This window comes from Oncorhynchus keta, chromosome 7, assembly GCF_023373465.1.
Source record: "Oncorhynchus keta strain PuntledgeMale-10-30-2019 chromosome 7, Oket_V2, whole genome shotgun sequence".
In the NCBI taxonomy this organism is placed as follows: Eukaryota; Metazoa; Chordata; class Actinopteri; order Salmoniformes; family Salmonidae; genus Oncorhynchus; species Oncorhynchus keta.
This window is the reverse complement of record NC_068427.1, coordinates 33,745,589-33,763,902: the sequence shown is the minus strand read 5'-3', so window position 1 is coordinate 33,763,902 and position 18,314 is coordinate 33,745,589. Positions and strand designations below refer to the sequence as shown.

The 18,314-nt window shown below is 45.7% G+C and overlaps 1 protein-coding gene across 3 annotated transcripts in view; it reads left to right on the top strand.

Moving 5' to 3' along the window:
* The window catches only part of LOC118386327 (receptor tyrosine-protein kinase erbB-4-like), a 668,294-nt gene that overhangs the window by 634,033 nt on the left and 15,947 nt on the right, over window positions 1-18,314 (top strand). For all 3 annotated transcript variants that reach the window (XM_052522700.1, XM_052522699.1, XM_052522698.1), the window contains one exon: window positions 12,829-12,984. In XM_052522700.1, the coding sequence (XP_052378660.1) occupies window positions 12,829-12,984 (156 nt within the window). The remainder of the gene's footprint in view (window positions 1-12,828; window positions 12,985-18,314) is intronic.

Genomic DNA, 18,314 nt, shown 5'->3' with positions numbered 1-18,314 from the left:
GATAGAGAAGGGTGGAATTGGTATGAAGCTACAGTGCATTCGGAATTATTCAGACCCCTTCCCCTTTTGATACGTTACAGCCTTATTTTAAAATAGATTAAATAAAAATACATCTTCACACAATATCCCATAATGACAAAGTGAAAACAGAAATAGCTTACTTACATACAGTTGAAGTCGGAAGTTTACATTCACTTAGGTTGAAGTCATTAAAACTCGTTTTTCAGCCACTCCACAAATGTCTTTTCCGCTTCATGTCCGCTTCAGGTATAATGCCGGGAACCACTTGTTGATTTGATAGCCTAACTTAGTTCCACCTCTGACACATTAAACAACCCACTATGCGGATGTTGGTTGAAGTGGATTTGATTGAATAGAACCCTGAGAAAGAGTAGATACAAAGGTATTCTGTGGGGTGTTTTGTCCATATATTAGAACTCTATATTCTATTTTTATGGTTTTGTAGATAGATGTACCTTCCAGTCATTATCTTTCTGTGATTTTGTCCATAGATGTCCCTTCTAATAGATTTATTTACAAGATTTTGTCCATAGTCATTCTATTTCTATGGTTTCTGACTCTCAGGGCTCGATTCAATCCATATTGCAGATGATCTGTGCTACAGTGAGATTTAAAGGCAATGTTCCCGTGTTCGTTGAGGCTGCATTCACGGTAAACCCTGCATATACTGTAAGTATTCAGACCCTTTGCTATGAGACACGAAATTGAGCTCAGGTGCATCCTGTTTCCATTGATCATCCTTGAGATGTTTCTACATCTTGATTGGAGTCCACCTGTGGTAAATTCAATTGATTGGACACAATTGATTTGGAAAGCACACATCTGTCTATATAAGTCCCACAGTTGACAGTACATGTCAGAGCAAAAACCAACCCATGAGGTTGAAGGAATTGTCCGTTGAGATCCAAGACAGGATTGTGTTGAGGCACATATCTGGGGAAGGTAACCAAAATATTTCTGCAGCATTGAAGTTCCCTAATAACACACAAACTCCGTAATTTATTTGATTGAATTTAAAAATATATATTTTTGTCATTTGTACCCCCTTTTTCAAACCAATATCATAATTACGATCTTGTCTCATCGCTGCCAGTCCCCAACGGGCTTGGGAGAGGCGAAGGTCGAGTCATGTGTCCTCCAAAACATTACCCGCCAAGCCGCACTTAACACCCGCTCGCTTAACCCAGAAGCCTGCTGCACCAATGTGTCGGAGGAAACACCGTTCAACTGACGACCGAAGTCAGTCTGCAACTGCCCGGCCCTCCACAAGGAGTCGCTAGAGCGTGATGAACTAAGCAAAGCCCCCCCCGGCCAAACCCTCCCCTAACCTGGACGATTCTGGGCCAATTGCTCGCTGCCCTATGGATCGAACCCCAGGCTGTAGTGACACCGCAACATTGTGATGCAGTGCCTAAGACCGCTGCGCCACTCGGGACGCCCAGCCTCCATCATTCATAAGTAGAAGAAGTTTGGAACCACCCAGACTCTTCCTAGAGCTGGCCGCCTGGCCAAACTGAGCAATCGGGGGAGAAGGGCCTTGGTCACGGAGGTGACAAAGAACATGATGGTCACTCTGACAGAGCTCCAGAGTTCCTCTGTGGAGATGGGAGAACCTTCCAGAAGGACAGCCATCTCTGCAGCACTCCACCAATCAGGCTTTTTACTGAGGAGTGGCCAGACTGAAGCCACTCCTCAGTAAAAGGCACATGACAGCTCTCTTGGAGTTTGCCAAAAGGCACCTAAAGGACTCTCAGACCATGAAAAACAACATTCTCTCTCTCTTTGGTCTGAATGCCAAGTGTCACATCTGGAGGAAACCTGGCACCATCACTACGGTGAAGCATGGTGGTGGCAGCATCATACTGTGGGGATGTTTTTCAGCTGCAAGGACTGGAAGACTAGTCAGGATCGACGGAAAGCTGAACGGAGCAAAGTACAGAGTGATCCTTGATGGAAACCTGCTCCAGAGCACTAAGGCATCAGGACAACGACCCTAAGCACACAGCCAAGATAACGCAGGAGTTGCTTCGGGACAAGTCTTTGAATGTCCATGAGTGGCCCAGCCAGAGCCCGGACTTGAACCCGATCAAACATCTCTGCAGAGACCTGAAAATAACTGTGCAGCTACTCTCCCAATCCAACATGACAGAGCTTGGGAGGATCTGCAGAGAGGAATGGGAGAAACTCCCCAAATACAGGTGTACCAAGCTTGTAGCTTCATATCCAAGAAGACACGAGGCGGTGATCGCTGCCGAAGGCACTTCAACAAAGTTTTGAGTAAAGTGTCTGAATACTTATATTTATTTTTTTATTTAACCTTTATTTAACTAGGCAAGTCAGTTAATAACAAATTATTATTTACAGTGACGGCCTACCAAAAGGCAAAAGGCCTCCTGTGGGGAGGGGGGATTAAAATAAAATATAAATATAGAACAAAACACACATCACGACAAGAATGTAAAAATGTCCTTTTCTTAACTTTCTTTTGTTGCAAAAATGTTTTTTCATTATGCGGTAGTGTGTGTAGATTGATGAGGGGGGGGGGAATTATTTAATCCATTTTAGAATAAGGCTGTAACGTAACAAAATGTGAAAAAAGTCAAGGGGTCTGAATACTTTCCAAATGCACTGTATAGTCAAGAAAATGGTTGTATGTATTTTATTGTCAATGACATTGACATGGAGATAACATTTTATCATAAGGAATTACTTCAGCTTAAAATGCAATATTGAGATATATACTGTATTATATGGTACATTCTTTGCAAATAATATAGTTATACTGTACAATGTATAAGGTTGAAAAGATAAAGGAATGCAATAAATTGAATAAGTCAAATTGAGCAGAAGCAGCAACAAAAGGGAACCAATAATGCAATAATAATAAAACAGGAAGACTTTCAATTCAGTTTGAGCTTCAGCTTAATAGTATAATGCATTTACCAAACAAAGTTATGGGGCAGAGCCCAGATCAACAATTCTTCTGCGTCCCAAATGGCACCCTATTCTCTATATAGGGCCCTGGTCAAAAGTAGTGCACTATAAAAGGTTTAGGGTGCCATTTGGGACCTTTGTATGTTCCCTAGATCGTGTTAGTGCTGTGAGAGAGAGGCTTGCCTATATACATGTAGTCTCTCTGATGAATGCTTCCTGCAGTTTCTACCACATCAACTATGGTATATTTACAGCACACACACACACGCATGCCCACTCCTGTACACAAACACACACATAGACTTGAACACATTGGAACCCTACGCAAACACACACACACACACACACACACACACACACACACACACACACACACACACACACACACACACACACACACACACACACACACACACACACACACACACACACACACACACGATGAACTGTACTGTGAACTGTACTGTGCACACACAGTGTACTTGTTTGACATTTGTACTGCACTTTTTGGAGCTAGTTACACAAACATGTTGCTGCACCCACTATAACATATTTTGTTAAACTGTGTGCGTGACCAATAAACTTTGATTTGATTTCAGGATTTGATTTTATAGCCACTATATCACACAACACAACACGTCCTGTTTTGACCCTGACCAGAGCCACGGTCTGATGTACTGCACTATGTAGGGAATATATTCATCCACAGCCACCGATCCTGTCTGTTTTATTACCATAGAATAAATTGTATTAATGGCCAATGTGTTGCATTGATTTCTCATCCCTTTGAAGCAGACACATACAGGATAAATAGTATGTGGAGCAGGAGCATCATCAAGCCGGCCGTAATCAGTGATCTCCGGCCCGCCTCCACAACTCTCTCTGTGTGTGTGTGTGTATATATATATATATATATATATATATATGTATATATATATATATATATATATATATATATATATATATATATATATATATATACACACACACACACACACACACAGAGAGAGAGAGAGAGAGAGAGAGAGAGAGAGAGAGAGAGAGAGAGAGAGAGAGAGAGAGAGAGAGAGAGAGAGAAAAGAACAAACACCATTGTAAATACAACCTATATTTATGGTTATTTATCTCCCCTTTTGTACTTGAACTATTTGCATTTGAAATGTCTTTATTATTTTTTTAACTTGTGTCAGTGTAATGTTTACTGTTCATTTTTATTTGTTCATTATCTTCTACACTTGCTTTGGCAATGTTAACATATGTTTCCCATGCCAATAAAGCCCTTAAAGTTAATTGAATTTAGAGAGGGGTGAGAGAAAGTATTATGTTAGTCTAAGTGAGGGGGGGAGAGAGAAAGAGAAGTATTTTGTTAGTCTAAGGAGAAAGAGAATACCTGTGTTAGTCTAAGTGAAGGAGGGAGAGCGAGAGAAAGAGAAGTATTTTGTTAGTCTAAGGAGAGAGAGAATACCTGTGTTAGTCTAAGTGAAGGAGGGAGAGAGAAAGAGAAGTATTTTGTTAGTCTAAGGAGAGAGAGAATACCTGTGTTAGTCTAAGTGAAGGAGGGAGAGAGAAAGAGAAGTATTTTGTTAGTCTAAGGAGAGAGAGAATACCTGTGTTCGTCTAAGTGAAGGAGGGAGAGAGGGAGTACTGCATTTCCTATTACACTGTGACAAACACTCAGACCTAAGATAATCTTTCTTTCAGATAATAATTAACTTTCAGTTTTGAAACTATAAAAGACAAAGATTTAAAAAAATATTTATTGGGTGAAAAGCCAACATGTGCACTCCTGCGAGAACCTGAGGGACAGCCAGTAAAAAGTGCAATTTTGGTTTTGTATTGGCTTTCATACGATGTCATGTGACTTCACAGTCATGTTGAGACTGGTCTACATTATTGCTTAAATGTATTGTTATTCTCATTAATATTGTTGTTGCTGTTGATGGTAATCCCATTTCCACTAGTACTATTATTATTGATGTCTTATTGCTGTTGGTCCTACCAGTTTTTGTTATATGTACAGTATACTTTGACAATGTAACTAATTTAACTTGCAATGTCAATAAAGTCCACTGAATTGAATTGAGAGTGAGAGAGAGAGCAAGAGAGAGGAAGAGAGAGAAGGTTGTTAATAGCATTAGAATTGAATTGTACCGTAATGAAGAGCATCGTACAACAAAGAGAGGAGGGATTGAGCCACTTGGTTATAGATTATAGTGTTCTGTCAGTGTTTTGTTGTGAGGTCATGTGTGTGGTTGTGTGTGTTTGTGTGTGTGTGTGTCTGTGTGCACGCATTAGTGTAAGCCTGTGTGTGTCTCTGTATGTGGCTCTAGTAAAATAATCACTCTAGGAAGTGGCAGCATGTTGAAAACTGTTCTCCTCTTATCTGTTCTACTCTCCTCTGTTCTCCTCTCCTCTTCCCTGTTCTCCTCTCCTCTTCCCTGTTCTCCTCTTTTCTGCTCTCCTCTGTTCTCCTCTTCCCTGTTCTCCTCTCCTCTGTTCTCCTCTCCTCTGTTCTCCTCTCCTCTTCCCTGTTCTCATCTCGTCATCCCTGTTCTCCTCTTTTCTGCTCTCCTCTGTTCTCATCTGTTCTCCTCTCCTCTGTTCTCCTCTTCCCTGTTCTCCTCTCCTCTTCCCTGTTCTCCTCTCCTCTTCCCTGTTCTCCTCTCCTCTTCCCTGTTCTGCTCTCCTCTTCCCTGTTCTCCTCTCCTCATCCCTGTTCTCCTCTTTTCTGCTCTCCTCTGTTCTCATCTGTTCTCCTCTCCTCTGATCTCCTCTCCTCTGTTCTCCTCTCCTTTGTTCTCCTCTCCTTTGTTCTCCTCTCCTCTCATCTGTTCTCCTCTCCTCTGTTCTCCTCTCATCTGTTCTCCTCTCATCTGTTCTCCTCTCCTCTGTTCTCCTCTCCTCTTCCTTGTTCTGTTCTCCTCTCCTCTCCTCTCCTCTCCTCTCCTCTCCCTCTCCTCTCCTCTCCTCTCCTCTGTTCTCCTCTCCTCTGTTATCCTCTCCTCTGTTCTCCTCTTCCCTGTTCTCCTCTCCTCTGTTCTCCTCTCCTCTGTTCTCCTCTCCTCTTCCCTGTTCTCCTCTCCTCTGTTCTCCTCTCCTCTGTTCTCCTCTCCTCTGTTCTCCTCTCCTCTGTTCTCCTCTCCTCTTCCCTGTTCTCCTCTCCTCTTCCCTGTTCTCCTCTCCTCTTCCCTGTTCTCCTCTCCTCTGTTCTCCTCTCCTCTGTTCTCCTCTCCTCTCCTCTCCTCACCTCTGTTCTCCTCTCCTCTGATAACCTCTCCTCTGTTCTCCTCTCCTCTGTTATCCTCTCCTTTGTTCTCCTCTCCTCTGTTCTCCTCTCCTCTCATCTGTTCTCCTCTCCTCTATTCTCCTCTCCTCTGTTCTCCTCTCCTCTGTTCTCCTCTCATCTGTTCTCCTCTCCTCTGTTCTCCTCTCCTCTGTTCTCCTCTCCTCTGTTCTCCTCTCCTCTGTTCTCCTCTCCTCTGTTCTCCTCTCCTCTGTTCTCCTCTCCTCTATTCTCCTCTCCTCTTCCCTGTTCTCCTCTCCTCTCCTCTGTTCTCCTCTCCTCTGTTCTCCTCTCCTCTTCCCTGTTCTCCTCTCCTCTCCTCTGTTCTCCTCTCCTCTGTTCTCCTCTCCTCTTCCCTGTTCTCCTCTCCTCTCCTCTGTTCTCCTCTCCTCTCATCTGTTCTCCTCTCCTCTGTTCTCCTCTCCTCTGTTCTCCTCTCCTCTGTTCTCCTCTCATCTGTTCTCCCCTCCTCTGTTCTCCCCTCCTCTATTCTCCTCTCCTCTATTCTCCTCTCCTCTGTTCTCCTCTCATCTGTTCTCCTCTCCTCTGTTCTCCTCTCCTCTGTTCTCCTCTCCTCTGTTCTCCTATCCTCTGTTCTCCTCTCCTCTGTTCTCCTCTCCTCTGTTCTCCTCTCCTCTATTCTCCTCTCCTCTGTTCTCCTCTCCTCTTCCCTGTTCTCCTCTCCTCTTCCCTGTTCTCCTCTCCTCTTCCCTGTTCTCCTCTCCTCTGTTCTCCTCTCCTCTGTTCTCCTCTCCTCTTTTCTGCTCTCCTCTGTTCTCCTCACCTCTGTTCTCCTCTCCTCTGATCTCCTCTCCTCTGTTCTCCTCTCCTCTGTTCTCCTCTCCTTTGTTCTCCTCTCCTCTGTTCTCCTCTCATCTCATCTGTTCTCCTCTCCTCTATTCTCCTCTCCTCTGTTCTCCTCTCCTCTGTTCTCCTCTCATCTGTTCTCCTCTCCTCTGTTCTCCTCTCCTCTGTTCTCCTCTTCCCTGTTCTCCTCTCCTCTGTTCTCCTCTCCTCTGTTCTCCTCTCCTCTTCCCTGTTCTCCTCTCCTCTGTTCTCCTCTGTTCTCCTCTCCTCTTCCCTGTTCTCCTCTCCTCTCCTCTGTTCTCCTCTCCTCTCCTCTCATCTGTTCTCCTCTCCTCTGTTCTCCTCTCCTCTGTTCTCCTCTCATCTGTTCTCCTCCCCTCTGTTCTCCTCTCCTCTCCTCTCCCCTCCTCTGTTCTCCCCTCCTCTATTCTCCTCTCCTCTATTCTCCTCTCCTCTATTCTCCTCTCATCTGTTCTCCTCTCCTCTGTTCTCCTCTCCTCTGTTCTCCTCTCCTCTGTTCTCCTCTCCTCTGTTCTCCTCTCCTCTGTTCTCCTCTCCTCTATTCTCCTCTCCTCTGTTCTCCTCTCCTCTGTTCTCCTCTCATCTGTTCTCCTCTCCTCTGTTCTCCTCTCCTCCCTCATTGTATTCCCCTACCTCTGCTAAATGACTCTTGACAGAATGCATTTGAAAGCAGCCTCGTTGATTCAGCTTTTGTCTGTGTCTGTGATATAAACATAATTATAAACTGGGTGGTTCGAGCCCTGAATGCTGATTGGCTGACAGCCGTGGTATATCAGACCATATACCATGGGTATGACAAAACCTTTCTTTTTACTGCTCTAATTACATTGGTAACCAGTTTATAATAGCAGTAAGGCACCTCGGGGGTTGTGGTATATATCCAGGCACTCCGTTGTGCGTAAGAAAACCCTTTAACCGTGGTATATTGGCTGTATAAAACACCCCTTGTGCCTTATTGCTAAAATAATCATAGGTGAGGTCTGAGTAGTTTCTGAGTGACTTATCTCTGTGGGCTGGTAACATATGGCCCCAGAGAGATACTACCAGCACATCCTAAGAAACTAGACTACCACCACGTCCTGTGCATAACACACACACGCATGCATGTACTCACACACCACACATGCATACACACTGAACCATGCATGCACCCTCCACCACTGTGGCCTGTCTCCTCTGTCTGTCCACTGTATGTGTTTATCTTCTGCTGTGGTTTAGCTGAAAGCATTAGAACCTGTTTCCCTTCCCCTTCTCCTTTCTCCCCTCACTCTGATATCACACACACACTCCCCTCACTCTGCTATCACACACACACTCCCCTCACTCTGCTATCACACACACACTCCCTGCACTCTGCTATGACACACACACTCCCCTCACTCTGCTATCACACACACACTCCCCTCACTCTGCTATCACACACACACTCCCCTCACTCTGCTATCACACACACACTCCCCTCACTCTGCTATCACACACACACTCCCCTCACTCTGCTATCACACACACACTCCCCTCACTCTGCTATCACACACACACTCCCCTCACTCTGCTATCACACACACACTCCCCTCACTCTGCTATCACACACACACTCCCCTCACTCATACACACACACACTGTTGTCCCAATTCATTTCCTGTTCCTTGCCCCCCCCCACACACACACACACACACACTCTCATTTTTGATAGGTAATAAACATTAAAGAATTGGCAAGCCATCCATTTTCCTTCCACTGCTTAATTGTCTTGAAAATGTAGGAGATTACAGAGAGCAAGAGATGTATGTTCAAATAAGACTCTGTCAGGACCCGTCAGCATCACGCACACCAGGTGGCTGCCACTGAACACACACACACACACACACACACACACACACACACACACACACACACACACACACACACACACACACACACACACACACACACACACACATTAGTCAGTGAAACACACACTCTCACGGTCTCACAAACACTCTCACATGCACGCACTCATGTATGCACGCACGCACGCACGCACGCACACACACACACACACACACACACACACACACACACACACACACACACACACACACACACACACACACACACACACACACACACACACACACACACACACACACACACACACACACAGTTAGTCAGTCACACACACACACAATACACTTCACGAAGCACTCACACACCTACCCCTCCACCACACCACACTCACAACCTCTCCTATACCCCAAATCCTCTTCACTCTTTCTCCATTTCTCTATTCCTCCCTTCCTAACTTCCTACCTTCCTCCTTCCCTCCTCCAAAGAACACACAGAGAGCCAAGCAGTGTCCATATTTCTGATAGTCGTCTGCCTGCGTCAGAACAGAGCCATTCCCTTTCCCACCTCTGTGTTTAGCCTTCCATATCTACAGGTAATTGACTTTTAATGGACAATTAATGCTGAGCCATTCATCACACTGAATCTGAGCTGTGTTAAAGGGGGAGACACGAAGAGAGAGAGATAAAGGGTAAGAGGGGGTGGAAAGAGAAGGAGAGAGCTGGGGAGAGAAAGAGATGGAGAGTGAAGGAGAGAGAGAGGGTCTGTAGTGGATCGACAGCACAGAGGAGCAGAGGAGAGACTCCCACTCTGACAGCCTGCTTTCGTTTCAGATGGATGGGTGACAGGGTTCAAAGAACATTAGGATATGGCAGGGATTATCGTGGATGTCTGTGTGTGTGTGTGATCACTTGTGTGCCTGTGTGAACGTGATATATTGTATCATAGCAGACACATCCCCTATACGAGGGCTATCACATCATTTCAATTCGGCATATGTAATGGAGAACATCAACACTAGCATTGACCCAATCTCTTTCTTTCCATGCTGCTCTTCCTTCTCCTCTATCTCCCCCTCTCTCTCTTTTTTCTTTATTTTTCACTCTCTCTTTCTCTCTTTCCACACTGCTCTTCCTCCACACCACTCTTCCTTCTCCTCTATCTCCCCCTCTCTCTCTTTTTACTTTATTTTTCACTCTCTCTTTCTCTTTTTCCACACTCTTCTTCCTTCACCTCTATCTATATCTCCCTCTCTTTCTCTCTTTATCTCTTTGCACAATGCTTTCCCTTTATTTTCTCTGCAGTGCCTGTTGGTATGGAAGGCCTGTCTCAAACTCCTCTTCAATACCCCCCTCCACCCCCGCTTAGAGTGAGAGAGAGGGATGGGGAGAGAGTGAGAGATAGGGAGAGATAAAGAGAGAAAGATAGAGAGGGAGAAAGAGAGAAAAGAGAAAGAGCGAAAGTTTAAAAGAAATGGGTGTGGGGGGCAGTTCTGTCATGGTGTTTTCTTCTTTCTCCCGAGATGGCCCAAATGAGCCGGAGTAATTATAGCCTTACCATTGTAATCTCGCCTCTTATACCACCTCCCCCCTCCTCCTCCTCCTCCTCCTCCAACCCCCCCTTTCTCCACCTCAACCCCCCCCCATTCAACTAAATCCAATTTGTTATGGTTTAAAATAAAGCCTGTTCTCTGTTCTCTTGTTACTTCGCCCCAAAGTGCCTTCTCTTACTCTGAGACCAACTTAAATAGGTGAATTTGTTTTTCTTATTCTTCAGAGGCTGGGGTAATCTTGTAGCGATGTACAATGAGGACTATAGTTCTATAGCACTGGCGATATTAGTCCAGCCCCTGCTGTGGCTTTGGGATTGAATATCCTTTCATTGCTATGTGGCAGGGCCGGTCTGTGCATTTTGCTCTGCTATCAAACTCAGGACCCTCTCAGTGCGTGTGTGGGCTGTTGAAGTTCTTGATTTTTCTCTTTGTTGTTCTTTAGTTCTTCCAGACACTGTGCTCCTCAGTTTTCAGATCAGTTCACACTCACATTTAAATCTCCTCCCAGGACTCGAGGGGACAGTGTTGCTGTGTTGGAGGGATGGTGATAGGAGCTGAAACATCGGGGCTGGCTGAATTATATTAAATTAATATGAAGACTAAGGATGAACATGAATATTTTTTTATCTCTACATTGAACTTCAGTCTGCAAGACTGTTTTGGGTAAACAGCTCAGATATATAGCTTTATCTACATGTTTTTCTTGGTACAGGGACTCCTGACCTCAAGTGTCAAAGGGAAACAGAAGAAACCCTGCTATACAACAATAGCAGCATTGACATGCATAGGGTCTCTGCTACACACTCCCTCCATACACACTTGAATCAATTACCCCTTTTATTGTTCTCTCCTCCTCAAAGTACATTTATGGATTTTTATCACGCAGATACACTAAATATACAAAAGTATGTGGACACTCCTTCAAATGAGTGGATTTGGCTATTTCAGCCACACCCATTGCTGACAGGTGTATAAAATATCAATCTTCAAAGACAAACATTGTCAGTAGAATGACCTTACTGAAGAGCTCAGTGACTTTCAATGTGGCAACGTCATAGGATGCTACCTTTCCAACAAGTCAGTTCGACTAATTTCTGCCCTGCTAAAGCTGTTTAAATCAACTGTAAGTGCTGTTATTGTGCTATTGCTGTGAAGTGGAAACATCTAGGAGTAGCAATGGCTCAGCCACGAAGTGGTAGACCACACAACTCATAGACCGGAACAGTCGAGTGTGTAGTGCCAAGTGCGTAAGTGCGTAAAAATCATCTATCCTCGGTTGAAACACTCACTACCAAGTTCCAAACTGCCTCTGGAAGCAACATCAGCACAATAACTGTTCATCAGGAGCTTCATGAAATGGGTTTCCATGGCTGAGCAGCCGCACACAAGCCTAAGATCATCATGCACAATGCCAAGCGTCGGCTGGAGTGGAGCAGCGGAAACGCGTTCTATGGCATGATGAATTACGCTTCATCTGGCAGTAAGTTCTGAGTTTGGCAGATGCCAGGAGAACGCTTCCTGCCCCAATGTATAGTGGAGGAAGAATAATGGTCTGCGGCTGTTTGTCATGGTTTGTGCTAGGCCCCTTAATTCCAGTGAAGGGAAATCTTATCGTTACAGCATACAATGACATTCTAGACGATTCTGTGCATCCAACTTTGTGGTAACAGTTTGGAAAAGGCCCTTTCCTGTTTCAGCATGACAATACCCCCATGCAAAAAGTCCATACAGAAATGTTTTTTTTCGAGATCGGTATGGAAGAACGTGACTGGCCTACACGGAGCCCTGACCTTAACCCTTTCAATCACCTTTGGGATGAATTGGAGCCAGGCCTAATCGCCCAACATCGGTGCCCAACCTCACTAATGCTCTTGTGGCGGAATGGAAGCAAGTCCCAGCAGCAGTGTTCCAACAATTAGTGGAAAGTCTTCCCAGAAAAGTGGAGGCTGTTATAGCAGCAAAGGGAGGACCAACTCCATGTTAATGCCCATGATTTTGGAATGCGATATTCTCAGAGAAAAAAAGACTCTCAGTCGGGTGTTATCGCTGCAAACTATCTATTAATTAAATTGTGTGTGACACTTCTTATTTAATTGTTCTCAAAAAAAGTATGAAACTTTGCCAATATACTGTTATGAAATGGATTCTCCTTCTGAAGAGTCAAATCAATTATGATTTGATTATCAATTAAAGTTTTGCATATCTGATAATATTCGTGATAGTTTTGTGTCCAAAGGAAATGTGATGTTGTAACTGATAATAATGGTGATAGTCATAATAATGATGATGATGATGATGATTATAATTTTTCTGATAATGATGATAATGATGATAATGATGACAATGTTTCCTCACTGTTCAGTAACAGTGTATGTGTGTTTTGCAGGGTATGATGTACCTGGAGGAGAGGAGACTGGTGCACAGAGACCTAGCAGCCCGTAATGTGCTGGTCAAGTCCCCCAACCACATCAAGATCACTGACTTTGGCCTGGCTCGGCTGCTGGACATCAATGAGAAGGAGTACAATGCTGACGGGGGCAAGGTAAGCATGGCCAGGAGAAGAGAATGTATGCTCCAAAAACACGACCTTATGCTTTATCTCTGTTTCATACTCACTACTACTTTCTCCTCTCTGTCTGTTCTCTGTCACTTCTATTCTTTTAGATGCTTGTATTCCCCTCACCTTAGTGTATTGAGTGAATAGCACACACATCCTCCTCTTAACCAGAAGGGGACTAGGGTTCCAATTTTGGAACACCCCCCCACGTTCAGCTGGAAGGTGGCGCATGGAACGCAAAAATATTCCTAAAAATATTTAACCTCCACACATTAACAAGTCCAATGGCTCAAATGAAAGATAAACACCTTGTTTATCTACCCAGCAAGTCAGATTTCTAAAATGTTTTACGGCAAAAACACAGCACATATTTATGTCAAACCACCACCGAAGACACGGCTAATTTGCATAGCCAAGTTGAAAAAAATATGCAATCAACAAACGCAGGATTAAAAGAAAAATAATGCACTAACCTTTTGAAATCTTCATCAGATGACAGTAATATAACATGTTACACAGTACATTTATGTTTTTTTCAATAATATGCTATATATATCCATAAATCTCTGTTTACAATGATGCATCGTTCAAAAAATGCTACTCAAATGTCTTGAGAAATGACGATAGCTCCGGCAGATAACGTCAGCTAACAAGGAATACACATCATAAACTTTGACTAAATATGCATGTTCTACATATATATAGTTAGATACACTTCTTCTGAATGCAATCGCTGTGTTACATTTATTTTTAACGTTACAGGTTTCGTTCACAAGGCTATACTATGAGTCGGCGCTCAAAAAGTAGCTTTATGGCTCCTCTATCTTGGAGTCCACATAAACCCAAATTTACCACATAAATATTCCCTTACCTTTGCTGTTCTTCCATCAGAAGACCTGGAAGGAATTATACTTACCAAAAACAGCGTTTAGTTTTGCAGTCTGTGTCTTTCGGTTCTCAAACAAGACACATTTCGGTTGAAATGTAGCCAAAAGTCAAGAGGATGCGCACCAAAACGTCGAACTTACATATTATATGTCGATTAAACTTGTCAAACTAACTTCATAATCAAGCTTTAACATGTTATAAAGGTGTACAGCAATCGTGAGGACGAACAGAAACGCATGCATTGTATAATCGATCTTGGAAAAAAGACAGGACCTGAGCAGAGCGCGCATAAAAGTGACCTGTTTTTTCTCGTGACCGAAAGGTTTCGCCTGCCAAAACTCTCGTGAGAAGCCCCATTGAAAGCTGAGATTGCGCTAAAGACAGAGAGACTGTTCCCAGACCTGTAAGTGCTTGGGGAGGGTGGGAGCGATGACGTCAAAGTTGGGCCAACTTTTCTGATGACAAGAGAGAGTTCGGGAGAATGACTGCCCTGAGAGTTCTGCTTTACATACAGACATAATTTAAACGGTTTTAGAAGCTTTAGAGTGTTTTCTATTCAATAATATTTTTTATTTGCATATATTAGCAACTTTTGACAAAAAAAAATATGTTTACTATGGGCACGCAATTACTCCAGCGGGGGCAGTAGACAGCCCTATCCCCATGAGGTTTTAAAGTAATCAATAGGTTGGTTCTCTAATGGAACCCTGTATAGTGCACTTATTTTGACCAGATCCCTATGGGTCCTGGTCAAAAGTAATGCTATTTATAGGGAAAGGGTGCCATTTTGGGCACACTCAAGATAACCCAGTGAATCAGTTCAGCTGTTTAAGCTGCAGCCAGCCTCCTGCGATGTGATTCCCATCCCACTGTGTTGTGAGCTCTCTGTGGGGGGCAGCTCTTAGGCCAGGGGGAGAAAGTGCTGTTTCCTGCCTGGGTTAATTTATCTCCTCTCCTCTCCTCTCCTCCTCTTTAAAAAGCCCTGGAGCTTGTTCTATTGTATGATCATGATACTGTTAACCTCTAAGAGATGGGTGGCCCTAAACCGGGACGGTTGTTGCTAACGTGTGCTAATGTGGCTAGAATGACGTTGTATACAACAGCCAACTTTCCGGGACATAGACACGTCTTATACAGGAAGCTTAAATTCTTGTTAATCTAACTGCAGTGACCAATTAACAGTAGCTATTACATTGAGTGAGAGTGCACAACAACAACACACTTTTATCATTTACATTTACATTTAAGTCATTTAGCAGATGCTCTTATCCAGAGCGACTTACAAATTGGTGCATTCACCATATGACATCGAGTGGAACAGCCACTTTACAATAGTGCATCTAAATCTTTTAAGGGGGGGGGGGGTGAGAAGGATTACTTTATCCTATCCTAGGCATTCCTTAAAGAGGTGGGGTTTCAGGTGTCTCCGGAAGGTGGTGATTGACTCCGCTGTCCTGGCGTCATGAGGGAGTTTGTTCCACCATTGGGGGCCAGAGCAGCGAACAGTTTTGACTGGGCTGAGCGGGAACTGTACTTCCTCAGTGGTAGGGAGGCGAGCAGGCCAGAGGTGGATGAACGCAGTGCCCTTGTTTGGGTGTAGGGCCTGATCAGAGCCTGGAGGTACTGAGGTGCCGTTCCCCTCACAGCTCCGTAGGCAAGCACCATGGTCTTGTAGCGGATGCGAGCTTCAACTGGAAGCCAGTGGAGAGAGCGGAGGAGCGGGGTGACGTGAGAGAACTTGGGAAGGTTGAACACCAGACGGGCTGCGGCGTTCTGGATGAGTTGTAGGGGTTTAATGGCACAGGCAGGGAGCCCAGCCAACAGCGAGTTGCAGTAATCCAGACGGGAGATGACAAGTGCCTGGATTAGGACCTGCGCCGCTTCCTGTGTGAGGCAGGGTCGTACTCTGCGGATGTTGTAGAGCATGAACCTACAGGAACGGGCCACCGCCTTGATGTTAGTTGAGAACGACAGGGTGTTGTCCAGGATCACGCCAAGGTTCTTAGCGCTCTGGGAGGAGGACACAATGGAGTTGTCAACCGTGATGGCGAGATCATGGAACGGGCAGTCCTTCCCGGGAGGAAGAGCAGCTCCGTCTTGCCGAGGTTCAGCTTGAGGTGGTGATCCGTCATCCACACTGATATGTCTGCCAGACATGCAGAGATGCGATTCGCCACCTGGTCATCAGAAGGGGGAAAGGAGAATATTAATTGTGTGTCGTCTGCATAGCAATGATAGGAGAGACCATGTGAGGTTATGACAGAGCCAAGTGACTTGGTGTATAGCAAGAATAGGAGAGGGCCTAGAACAGAGCCCTTGGGGGACACCAGTGGTGAGAGCGCGTGGTGAGGAGACAGATTCTCGCCACGCCACCTGGTAGGAGCGACCTGTCAGGTAGGACGCAATCCAAGCGTGGGCCGCGCCGGAGATGCCCAACTCGGAGAGGGTGGAGAGGAGGATCTGATGGTTCACAGTATCGAAGGCAGCCGATAGGTCTAGAAGGATGAGAGCAGAGGAGAGAGAGTTAGCTTTAGCAGTGCGGAGCGCCTCCGTGATACAGAGAAGAGCAGTCTCAGTTGAATGACTAGTCTTGAAACCTGACTGATTTGGATCAAGAAGGTCATTCTGAGAGAGATAGCGGGAGAGCTGGCCGAGGACGGCACGTTCAAGAGTTTTGGAGAGAAAAGAAAGAAGGGATACTGGTCTGTAGTTGTTGACATCGGAGGGATCGAGTGTAGGTTTTTTCAGAAGGGGTGCAACTCTCGCTCTCTTGAAGACGGAAGGGACGTAGCCAGCGGTCAGGGATGAGTTGATGAGCGAGGTGAGGTAAGGGAGAAGGTCTCCGGAAATGGTCTGGAGAAGAGAGGAGGGGATAGGGTCAAGCGGGCAGGTTGTTGGGCGGCCGGCCGTCACAAGACGCGAGATTTCATCTGGAGAGAGAGGGGAGAAAGAGGTCAGAGCACAGGGTAGGGCAGTGTGAGCAGAACCAGCGGTGTCGTTTGACTTAGCAAACGAGGATCGGATGTCGTCGACCTTCTTTTCAAAATGATTGACGAAGTCATCTGCAGAGAGGGAGGAGGGGGGGGGGATTCAGGAGGGAGGAGAAGGTGGCAAAGAGCTTCCTAGGGTTAGAGGCAGATGCTTGGAATTTAGAGTGGTAGAAAGTGGCTTTAGCAGCAGAGACAGAGGAGGAAAATGTAGAGAGGAGGGAGTGAAAGGATGCCAGGTCCGCAGGGAGGCGAGTTTTCCTCCATTTCCGCTCGGCTGCCCGGACCCCTTTTCTGTGAGCTCGCAATGAGTCGTCGAGCCACAGAGCGGGAGGGGAGGACCGAGCCGGCCTGGAGGATAGGGGACATAGAGAGTCAAAGGATGCAGAAAGGGAGGAGAGGAGGGTTGAGGAGGCAGAATCAGGAGATAGGTTGGAGAAGGTTTGAGCAGAGGGAAGAGATGATAGGATGGAAGAGGAGAGAGTAGCTGGGGAGAGAGAGCGAAGGTTGGGACGGCGCGATACCATCCGAGTAGGGGCAGTGTGGGAAGTGTTGGATGAGAGCGAGAGGGAAAAGGATACAAGGTAGTGGTCGGAGACTTGGAGGGGAGTTGCAATGAGGTTAGTGGAAGAACAGCATCTAGTAAAGATGAGGTCGAGCGTATTGCCTGCCTTGTGAGTAGGGGGGGGAAGGTGAGAGGGTGAGGTCAAAAGAGGAGAGGAGTGGAAAGAAGGAGGCAGAGAGGAATGAGTCAAAGGTAGACGTGGGGAGGTTAAAGTCGCCCAGAACTGTGAGTGGTGAGCCGTCCTCAGGAAAGGAGCTTATCAAGGCATCAAGCTCATTGATGAACTCTCCGAGGGAACCTGGAGGGCGATAAATGATGAGGATGTTAAGCTTGAAAGGGCTGGTAACTGTGACAGCATGGAATTCAAAGGAGGCGATAGACAGATGGGTGAGGGGAGAAGGAGAGAATGACCACTTGGGAGAGATGAGGATCCCGGTGCCACCACCCCGCTGACCAGAAGCTCTCGGGGTGTGCAAGAACACGTGGGCGGACGAAGAGAGAGCAGTAGGAGTAGCAGTGTTATCTGTGGTGATCCATGTTTCCGTCAGTGCCAAGAAGTCGAGGGACTGGAGGGAGACATAGGCTGAGATGAACTCTGCCTTGTTGGCCGCAGATCGGCAGTTCCAGAGGCTACCGGAGACCTGGAACTCCACGTGGGTCGTGCGCGCTGGGACCACCAGATTAGGGCGGCCGCGGCCACGCGGTGTGGAGCGTTTGTATGGTCTGTGCAGAGAGGAGAGAACAGGGATAGACAGACACATAGTTGACAGGCTACAGAAGAGGCTACGCTAATGCAAGGAGATTGGAATGACAAGTGGACTACACGTCTCAAATGTTCAGAAAGTTAAGCTTACGTAGCAAGAATCTTATTGACT